This window comes from Mustela nigripes, chromosome X (assembly GCF_022355385.1).
Source record: "Mustela nigripes isolate SB6536 chromosome X, MUSNIG.SB6536, whole genome shotgun sequence".
Taxonomy (NCBI): domain Eukaryota; kingdom Metazoa; phylum Chordata; class Mammalia; order Carnivora; family Mustelidae; genus Mustela; species Mustela nigripes.
Window position 1 is genome coordinate 70,065,192 of NC_081575.1, and position 10,983 is coordinate 70,076,174.

At 46.1% G+C, this 10,983-nt stretch overlaps 1 protein-coding gene across 4 annotated transcripts; it reads left to right on the forward strand.

Moving 5' to 3' along the window:
* The first annotated feature begins 6,053 nt into the window (after nt 1–6,053).
* PJA1 (praja ring finger ubiquitin ligase 1) lies at nt 6,054–10,742 on the forward strand. Of its 4 annotated transcripts, XM_059384773.1 has the most exons (3): nt 6,058–6,200; nt 8,095–8,615; nt 9,180–10,742. In XM_059384773.1, the coding sequence occupies exons 2-3, from the start codon at nt 8,323–8,325 to the stop codon at nt 10,300–10,302; spliced, it is 1,416 nt and encodes a 471-aa protein (XP_059240756.1). In that variant the 5' UTR covers nt 6,058–6,200; nt 8,095–8,322; the 3' UTR covers nt 10,303–10,742. The 4 variants fall into 4 exon arrangements, with proteins under 4 accessions (XP_059240753.1, XP_059240755.1, XP_059240754.1 ...); XM_059384770.1 differs by having other exon boundaries at nt 6,054–6,200; nt 8,095–10,742; XM_059384772.1 differs by having other exon boundaries at nt 6,055–6,200; nt 8,427–10,742.
* The last annotated feature ends 241 nt before the right edge of the window (nt 10,743–10,983 follow it).

Genomic DNA, 10,983 nt, shown 5'->3' on the forward strand with positions numbered 1-10,983 from the left:
CGAAGGCAGCTGCTTAACCAACTGAGCCACCCAGGCATCCCAGTGTTCTTCTTTTTAAAAAGACACATTTTCCATAACCTCAGCTCCTCATTTGCTTATCCTCCACCCTTCTGCTGTGAATGGGGTAGCCAGGGGCAGGGCTTAGATCCCAGGCTGGGCCCAGAGAAACTACTCCTGTGCCAGCCACACATATATCTTCTAGGCTTACCATGACTTCTGCCCTCACCAGTCCCCCCAGTCATGTTCCATGAGCAAATCTCTCCCTGATGACATGGCCACACCATTTTCCTGCCTGGGCAGGCCCCACCATACACTCACTCATTGGCTTTCAGCCACCATCTAATACCATCTCTCCATTGCCGAGATGAGAACAGTGAGGCCCGGGTGGGGGATGGGGATCCACCCAGGGTCCCGCCTGAAGGATCGCTGTGCTATGTTCTGGCCTTGTGACTCTACCTATCCCTACCCCCTGCCCTGCCCTACAACCTCCCAGTATCTTCGGCTGGCTCCCTTCTGTCTCTGTTGATAGAAGCACAGACGCACCAAGGGTCAAAGGAAAATTCTGTGGAGAGAGGGTGGCCCAGCACTTCCTGAGCAGAGGCTGCAGAGGGAAGAACAAGGGGAACCTGTTCTCTGCCTCTCTGGCTTAGCTGGTGTCACATGCCATCTAGTCCGCTACTTGCTCCCTGCCACTCGGGGCCTGCCGTTCAGCCATGGATAAAGTGAGCTGTTCTAGGCCTCCATCAGGAAATGCCCCACTTGGTAGGCCTCCTTTTCAGTCAGGAACTGAGGCCACCACACTCTTCCTGCCTCAGGCCTCGAAGTAGCCAGCTTTGGAGCTGATGGTCCTGCCCTCAAATTCCAGCTCTACCACCTCTAGCTGAGTAGCCTTGGACAAATCCCTTACAATCTCTGAGCCTCGGCTTTCCCATTGGAATGTACAAATTGCTACCTTGCCAGCTAACTATGAAGATTAAATGAGCGAGCGTATGTAAAGAGCCTGGCAGATGATAGGGGTTTGACAAGTGTCGGTCTCCTCCCCAACGCTCTGGGCTTGCCCCTCCGGCCCCACTCCCAGCAATCTCTACCTGGTTTCTGCCAGAGATCCTTGGGGAGAGGCTGGCACCAGGTCTTGGCGAGAGCTTCTTGGCTCTGGAGAGAAGAGAAGAGAGCTGTATCCCACAATAGACAGTCCTAATCCCTGACACTCAGCAGGAGGCACACAATGTGAAGTTAAGCCAGGGGAAAGGATGAAGGGCAGGAGACATTGGAGGGATGGAGAAGGGGGCAAGTGGCTTTGTAGCCTGTGGGAAGTCAGGACAGCAAGGAAAGGGCCAGACGGCATGGGGGTCCATCCTGCCCGGCCAGGCAATACCAGACAGGAGAGACAAAGAAAGAAGCTTCTGAGCTGCAGGCTGCTTGAACCTCTTCTGATGGTAGCTACTCTTAGGCGATCCTGGGGCCCAGCATCTCTGTGTCATCGGGACCCATCCAGGCTCTAACATGAGACTCAGCCTAGCCCCATCCAGCTTCAGACATCTGGTCCCCCACCCCACATCCCTGCTCTGTCCCCTTTACCTTGAGCCAGGGTCAGAGTTGATTGCCCTCATTGTCTGTCTCCACAGCCAAACCCCTGATGCCCATTCCAATCAGAGTTCCCTTTGGATCCATTACTCCCTAACACACAGTCGTCCCCAACCATCACTGGCTTCGACCTTACAATTATTCTTCACAAGGAATTCCTCTCTGTCTCCAAAGTCATCAGCATTAATTGCTACAAAGAGTATTTAACTTTGAGGCTCTGATGAATGTGGCTGAAACGTATCCACTGGCTCCCCTGTCCCCTCTTTCAGCCCAGAGCTTGGCCAGAAAGATGCCAAGCAGGGGTTAGTTGAATCTGGGGCCAGGAGTGGCCCTCCATCTCCAACTCTGGTGATGACTGAGTCTGTGGCATGGATCAGAGCTAACACTGCAGCTGGGATCAAGGCTGAGTTTGTGACCAGGTTCAGGGCTCAGTCTGACCAGGGTTTGTAAGTTTCTTTCAGTCGTCAACAACAGAGTTCAACTCTAGCTAACATGGGCAGAAGATAAGACTGTATTTCAAAGATCCTGGGGTGGTCTTTGGAATTGGTTGATTCGAACATGACTCAGCTCCAGTCCTCTCAGTGTCTGTGTGTCTCCTTCTGACTTTTAGATCCCTAGGAGAAGAGTCTAGTTGACCCAGCATGGGTCAGGAGTCTGTGCTCCAGGATCAGTCAGGCTAGCCATGGTGTAGGGCCATGCATTGGAAATGGGAAGGGCCCCAGCCTTGGAGGGAAAAGCAGTCTGGCATCATCTACTAAAATTAAAAGGCTACACCTCATTCGATGTGGCAGTTCTAGTTTTGGAACATTATTCCATGGAAATGAAGGCCCTGACACCTTAGGACCTATAAGTACAAAGACATGTAGCACAGCAGTGTTCACAGTGTCAAAAAACAAAACAGAAACAAAACATAGAATCATAATCATCTATCAATCAGTTGATGGCTGGACAGATTATGGCAAATCCACAACATAAATACTAGGCAGCCACTGAAGATTAGTAATTCAAGCCCTACCAGTTGATTTCAGGGTGTATTACTTAGTAAGTACAGAAAGAAGGGCAAAAATCTATAGATAATCCTATTTTAACAAAAAAGGACAAGCAAAAACCCGTGAACACAGCACACATGTACATATATACACATAGCATACATCTACCTGTATATGATTATTCACATATAAAGAAAAATATGCAATAATGGATACTAGTTACTCAAGTAGGTTATGGGGAGCAGTGATACAGTTAGAGGAGAGAGACAAGTACGCAGAAGAAAAGGCTGTAACATTCTATATGTAAATATATATATATATATATATATATATATATATATATATCAGTGTATATTGTCCCCAGGTTTTCATTTGTGCTTTACTTTACTTAGAATTGTTTATCTATCTCTATAAGTTTTGCCTATCTGGAGATGTAATTAAGTCTTTTCTTTTTTTGCTCCTGCATGTTTTGTCAAATTTATAGAGGTCTGGTCTCCAGGATTTTAAAGAGCTTTCTCTTGTTTATTTTAAGTAGTTTTATAAATTCATAAATTTCATATTAAAGAAAACACCAATTAGGAGAAGATATTTGCAACTGTACAAATATAACCGACATCTGGTCTCTGGGATATAGAAAGAATTCCTAGAAATAAATAAATTGGTACAACCACTTTGGAAAATGGATTGGCAATACCTGTTGAAGCTGAGATGCTCCAATCCATGTCCTGGCCCAAGTGAGCCCCACTTCCTAGAATTTCTGCCCTTGTGTAATCCCCTCTCTATGAGTGTGAGCTAGACCTACTAATTCATTTTTAATAAGTAAAATATGGTAAAAAGTGTTATGATGTCTCTCCTGAGATCTACCTTGAAGAAATGTTAAAAGAAATTATTCAGAAAGAAAAAAAATGATATAGGTCAGTAACTTGTATCTACATTTAAAAACAATAGGGGATTTGAGTAAGAATAAATGAAAGTATAAATAAGATAAAAGCTTGTATTTTTCTTCTTCTTAACTGATCTAACAAATAACAGTAAGTTCAAAAAAATAATAGCAGCAATGTAATGGATGATAATGGTTTATGGACAAGTGAAATGAATGAAAGCAAAGTTATAAGGGGCAGGAGGGAAGAATTGGAAATACTCTGTTAAAAGGTACCCACACTACCCATGAAGTAGTGTTGTGTCACTTGAAAATGGGCTTGGATTAGTTACAAACATACATTACAAACTCAAGGACTAGTTACAAACATACATTACAAACTCAAGGACAACCACTAAAAAATGTAAGAATAAGCAATATAGTTGAAATTATAAAAGAGAAGAGAAAATGGAATTTTATAAAATGCCCAGTTAGTTACAAACGTACATTACAAACTTAAGGACAACCACTAAAAAATATAAAAATTAGCAATATAATTGACATTATAAAAGAGAAGAGAAAGTGGAATTTTATAAAATGCCCAGTTAAAATTAGAGAAGGCAGAAAAAAATGGAAGACAAAAAAAGAAACAAGGAACAAAGGCAATGAATAGGAAATGCTTATGATTTGACAAATATTAATCCAACTACACCAAGAGTCACTTTAATTGTGAATGGTCTAACTACACCAGTTTAGAAAGCAAGGGACAATCAGAATGGATTTAAAAAAAGAGACCCAAGTATATGTTGTTTACAAGAAACCCATTTTAAATATAAAGACACAGAGGGATGAAAAGTAAATGGATAGAGGAAGGTATACACACTAACATTAATAAAAAGAAAGCTGGAATAGCTGTTAATTCCAAACAAAGCAGATTTCAGAACAAGAAATGTTATCAGGAATAAATCCTGATAAATAATAATAAATAATAAATAATAAATTTTTATTATTTAATAAAAAATAATGACATATTGTCATATATGTCATAACGAATGTCATATATGTCAATAACAAATATGATATATATATAAATAATGACATATAATGATAAATAATGACAAAGGGTATCAGTTCAGATCTGAGAATCTGAAGAAAATAAATTTGCTCAATCTGTTTGACAGGTACATGCAAACGTGCATTTTATGCTCTACTTTCCTGTGTATTTGAAATATTTTAATTTTTTGATGAAAAATGCAACCTTTCTTGAGTACAGTAAATGTATATAGATTAGGTTTACTAACTGTGTTATTCAGTCTCTCTATATCATTATTTATTTTATAGTCTATTTGGTTCATTTATTCCATAATATGTGTGGTTAAGTCTCCCACTATAATTGAAAACTTTCTGATCTCTCTTTATATTTTAACATATTAGCCTCATATACTTTGAAATCACACTGCTTGTCATAGAAAGTTTACTCACTGTGTCTTCTTTCTCTGTGAATGAAAAGAACTGTTTTGTTCTCTTTAATGTTTTTTACTTTGAGTCCTTGGATTTTTTTGATATTAACTTTGCTCCATGTCTCTTACCTTCTCTTTTCTTTTCTTCTTTTTAAAATTCCTTCCTTCCCCTCCCTCCCTCCTTCCTTCGTTCCTTCCAGTATTTAAGTGGCATATTTTCCATTTCTATATGTGCTTTACGTGAAACTCATATAAACAGTGTATAACCAGATTTCAAAAAAACAAAATACTTAAAATGAGAGTCTGCTTTTTATAGGTGTTAATCCATACTACATACTGATATATTTGGATTTATTCCTGCCCTTTTAAAAAAATACCCTTTCTTGTTGCTTCCCACTCCATTTCTGCCCTTTGATAGATGGATTTTTCTCTTTGTTCTACATATTATTTCTTTAGTGGTTTGACAGTTACATATATATCCTATTTCTATTATGTTGTGACCCCTAATATTTCTTGTTCTTCTATTATGCATTTTATTTCCAAGAACAAAACTTTGCTATTGTTACATTAGATGTAAATACTAAAAATACGTTGTAAAGTGCAATTTTAAAAAACCAGGAGTTCAGTAAAATTATACAAATCCAGAAGGTATAGTTATAATATTTTTAAGCTGCAATGCGATTACCGGATCCTGATCAGGTATTGCGCTTTATGACTGATGATTTCTTTTGGATGGAGAAGCTTGATTTTGTAATTAACAGCAAGAAATTCTACTGTAAACAATTCAATTGCTTCAATTATCAGGTTGAAAAAAATTACAGCCCTAGATATAATTTCACATTTTCCATATTTCTAGTAAAAGCCATAACATATAACATAGGGTATGATATATTATTATAATTACTTTAATATTGGAATTAATCAAAAAGAATTTTTAGATTTCATCTTCAAAAAAAAGACAACAGAAGGGAGTTTGGCGAAATGTTTAACATTTGTTAAAGCTGGCTGTTGGTTACATTTTTTGCTGTCCTTTTCAGTATCCTTGACGATTTCATCATTTAAAATGAAATAATGCTTTGGGGCCCACCCTGATTTGTCGAGAGCAGCTGCCGCCCCCGCCACATCAAGGGGGCGGGCCCCACCGACGCCACAATCACTTCCTCCGCCGCAGTCGCCGCCCGCCCTGTTGCTGTCTGCCGGGGGGAGGAGCTGGAGACCAGGAGCAGCGGCTCTGGCGGTCGGTCGGTCGTGTCGGTCGGAGGTCCAGGAGCTCTGCGCCTCTCGAAAGCGTGAGGGTGTCCGAACTGGGTGAGTGAAGACTGTTTCCTTCCTCAACTCCTCCAGACGGGGCGGTGGGACGGGGGACCTGGCATGGGGACAAGGATTCGGGTTCCTCTTGCGTACAGATTTTTCAGGCTCGCCCCCCGGGAAGGGGTGGGGCGGACGCAAGACCTAACTGCAGAGTGAGGCCTGTGTCCCACGACCTGTCTGGAGGCTCCCTCCTCCGTCTCCCAGCCCCTTCCGTGTGGCGTGGCCCCCACTCGAAGGGCTTTAATCCCTGTTTGAGAGGGGAGTGGTGGTCGGGGCCCTCTCCTCCTTCCTCCCTTCTTGGTCCCTTTGCGGAGCACTCCATGGCCTTTCTTCCCCCATTTTGCAGTTGTTTTGCTGAATAGTAAATTGTTAAGATTTTTAGGTAAATATATTATTGTTCCCAGGAAAATAATTGTCGGAAAAAGAAATTAGTCCCAGGGAGAAAGTAGACCCTCACACGCCTTTTCTTTTTTCCCCCTTCCCTGGCCATCTGTTTGGATTTGCCGTTTGAGCCCATAACGTTTCCCCATCCCTCATTATGACATTGCGGCCCCCCCCCCCCCCCCCCCCCCCCCCCCCGCCCCCCGGGCGCGCGTCCCCCCCCCCCCCCCCCCCCCTCCCATTGCGGCCCCCTCCCTGCACCCCCCCCACTCAAGGTTCTGGAACATCCCCTTCCCCTTGCACACATGGATACACACACATACATACCCTCTTGCACACTGTCACACCCTCAGTGCCTTTCCCTGCTTCTCATGGCCTGCCCCATACACACCACCAGAAGCAGCCCCCTCCTTCTTCGGCCTCTGTATGCTCTGGTGAGTGCACACACACACAGTACACACAGACACCCCTTCGGGGGCTGCCTTAGCTCCTGCCTGCCACATACACACATCAGGATATCCTTTGATTGCTGGCCCCCTTTCACATGCCACATACGTACGTATGCACCCTCACTCTCTCATTCACACAGCCATCACAAATGCTCCCAGCCCTGCTCCCTGCCTGCTGCATCTGTGCACAGACAGCCTTCCTCTGCTGTTCCCGGCCGTGCATGCACTCACATTCACACTCACACTCACAGAAATCCTCGCTCAGGGACAACAACCCTTCTTCCCTGCTATAGCCCCCTTCACAAACACACATATTTCCCTGATTGCTGACCCTGTTCCACCCAGTGGCCACCCACACATCCCTCTCCCGTGCTGTCCCTCTCGTGGATGCATTTGCTTGCACTGACTTGTCTCTATTGTTGCTTCGCATTTCACTGAACATGCACGTGCAGACCATAGGCTGCCCCTGGCCGGTGCCACCAAACCTTTTCTTGCCTGCCACAGACACATACACAGGCATCCTTGCGCCGAGTTGCAGCGGCTGCACATACGACCACGCATGCACACTGTCATGTTTGCACACAACCCTCTCCTCTGAAGTCACCCCACCTGCACCTGTCGTTCTCCTGCCCGCATCCAGAACAGGTCTCATCCTGTCTGACGCTAATGCCTCTCCCCAATACACCTGTCCCCTCCCCCTATAAACACAGGCCTCTCTTCACAGCATGATGGCTGGTTCTGCCCCCACTTCCACCTGCCCCTCTCCTCCTGACAGACACCTCAGCACTCACGAACATGTGGTGATCTATATTTTCCACCCTATTCCAATTTGCATTTCTCCTGTCTGTCTGCAGGGCTCAGAAAAGACACAGACACCCCATAAAATAACCGCAGCAGTCTTTCCTCTTCCATGTTGGCATAATTCCACAGTGCTTCACCCACCTTCCCAGGGTCCAGTCACTGCCCCTGCCCCCAATCTTCTGTCAGATTCTCCCGTAAGTCTGGCTTTCCTATCAACCCAGTTTTGTAATCATTTTGCCAACATTAAAAATGTGTTCCAGGTCTACACCTGACAGTCACTGGAATGCTACTTCAGGCCTTAGAAGAAAGTGAAACTAATTGTAAAGGCCCCTTATTCTTTCTGTTACCTGCCTGCTGAAGTGGAAATAGATCTCCCTGCTCTCTTATTCCGAACTGAGTTGGCGCTCCCATCTCCAAAGCTTGTGCAGGGAGCAGGAGCCTTTCCACTCAAGGCCCAGCTGTATTGGAAACCCTGCTAAGGCAGAGCCATGGGTCAGGAATCTAGCAAGCCTGTGTGGCCCAAGCCAGCAGGAGGGTATCAGTCCAATACAGGCAGGAGGTATGGAAGAAGGCATGCTTATGTCAGTTTCAGGCCATCCACGAGCCAGCAGGAAAGGATTTCCAGCCAGAGAAAGACGACCTCGGAAGTCCCAATGCACAGATCAGCCCCCAGTCAAACCACCAAGAGGAGCCGGTCACCATTTTCCATCACTCGTCGTAGTTGGGAAGACAGTGAGAGCTCTGGAGCCAGCCTGAATGTTGATAATGAGGACTACTCCAGGTACCCACCAAGAGAGTACAGGGCCTCGGGTAGCAGAAGAGGAATGGCTTATGGACATGTTGACTCTTTCGGGGCAGATGATAGTGAGGAGGAGGGGGCTGGGCCTGCTGAGCGAGTGCCAGTGAGAGGGAAAACTGGCAAGTTTAAAGATGATAAGCCGTATGACCCAGAGAAAGGGGCCAGGTCCTTGGCTGGGGTGCACCCACAGTTCTCTAGCTTTAAGCGTGATGTGAGAGAGGAGCTTGACAAGTTAGATCCAGTCCCTGCGGCCAGACGCTCTGCTAGCAGAGCCGAGTTCCTGCAGCAAAGTAGCATGGCCTCTCAGACATCTGCTGAAGGCAAGGTGGCAACCACCGGCGACAGCCTGGAGAGGCAGAGGCGGGAGCAGAGTTTACCTGCACATCCCAGCAGGGCTCCTGTGAGTATTTGTGGTGGGGGGGAAGACCCCCCAAAGAGTGCAGAGGAGCCGGTGGTGAGGCCCAAAATCAGAAATCTGGCCAGCCCCAACTGCGTGAAACCAAAAATATTTTTTGATACTGATGATGATGATGATATGCCACATAGTACTTCCAGGTGGAGGGATACGGCCAACACGGCTGAAGGCCGCTCAGACGGCCTGGCAAGAAGAGCCAGAGGCGAGAGTTCAAGCGGCTACTCTGAGCCAAAGTACCCCGAAGACAAGAGGGAGGCCAGGAAGGACCAAGTGAAGCCAGAGAAGGTGCCAAGACGCCGACGAACCATGGCCGACCCCGACTTCTGGACATACAGCGACGACTACTACAAGTACTGCGACGAAGACTCCGACAGCGACAAAGAGTGGACTGCTGCTCTGCGTCGCAAGTATCGCGGACGGGAGCAAAATCTGTCATCCAGCGGGGAAAGCTGGGAAACTCTGCCGGGGAAGGAAGAACACGAGGCTGAGCAGGTCAGGGGGAACACCAGCGCTGGGGCCAGCTCTAGCGCCGGGGCCAGTGGTGGTAGTGGTGGTGGCACTGGCAGTGGTGGTGGCGGCGGCGGCGGCAGCGGCGGCGGTGGTGGTGGCGGCAGTGGCAGCAGTGGTGGCAATGGCCAACTTGAAGAAATCCAAGGAGCATGTCTTCGGGAGGAGGAGCAGGTGTCCCCGAGAGGAGGCGAAGTTCCTTGGCTCCAGTACAATGAAAATGAGAGTAGCAGTGAGGGGGATAATGAATCGGGTCAGGATTTCCTGCAGCCCGGGGTGTTCATGCTGGATGGAAACAACAACCTTGAAGATGACTCCAGCGTGAGCGAAGACCTCGAAGTGGATTGGAGCCTCTTTGATGGGTTCGCAGACGGCTTGGGGGTGGCCGAAGCCATCTCCTATGTGGATCCTCAGTTTCTCACCTACATGGCACTTGAAGAACGCTTGGCCCAAGCGATGGAAACCGCCCTTGCGCACTTGGAGTCTCTCGCTGTGGATGTGGAGGTGGCCAATCCGCCGGCCAGCAAGGAGAGCATCGACACTCTCCCCGAGATCCTGGTCACTGAAGATCACAGTGCAGTGGGGCAGGAAATGTGTTGCCCCATCTGTTGTAGTGAATATGTGAAGGGGGAGGTGGCAACTGAGTTGCCTTGCCACCACTATTTCCACAAGCCGTGCGTATCCATCTGGCTTCAGAAGTCAGGCACCTGCCCCGTGTGCCGCTGCATGTTCCCTCCCCCACTCTAAGACCAGGGCTCTTTACTCCTGGTCAGATGATTGTCCCCATCTGAAACCCACAATACCGCCGGAGCCCTCTCGAAATTAACAATTGCAATGAAAGCCGTGATTAATCTGCACCTGTTGATTCCTTGTGATTATTTCCAATGTGAAAACGGTTGTGTGCGATTGCATTAAAAATCACACTGTCTATCTTAGAGGTTAGGAAAGGAAGTCTAAACTTTCTAAACGTTACTTGAGATTGCAGTAAAAACATACATTTTCTAACCAGAAAGTTGAGATAAGTTGCGTTTGTTTTCTTTGGTAGACTATGTTGCTGTTAACCGTAACGTCAAGTTTATCTGTTAACTATGTCCAGAAGGCATCATCATTTCTGTTGCATGTTATGGGTTAATGTTCCTGTAATTGCAGTGCCGTAAAAGCTTATTAAAGTTCTCCTTTTGGTTTTACATGGTACAGTGGAATTGTTTGGTTTTGTCTAATATGGTGGTACTAAGTAACTTTATAATTGATCCCTTGCACCTGCATCAAAAATAGGGTTTTGTGGGTTGTTGTTTGTTTGTTTTCTGGTGTTCCCAGTAGAAAAACTTGAGTGTCACTGGAAATGCTGACCCCAACAAGAGCAAGAAATTAAGGGTGACAATTTCTATAAGTAGGAATACAGTGTATGATTGTCAAACTACTCTAGGG

Coding starts and splice junctions, on each gene's coding strand:
- PJA1 (XM_059384770.1), top strand. CDS start 8,323: ATGGGTCAGGAATCTAGCAAGCCTGTGTGGCCCAAGCCAGCAGGAGGG.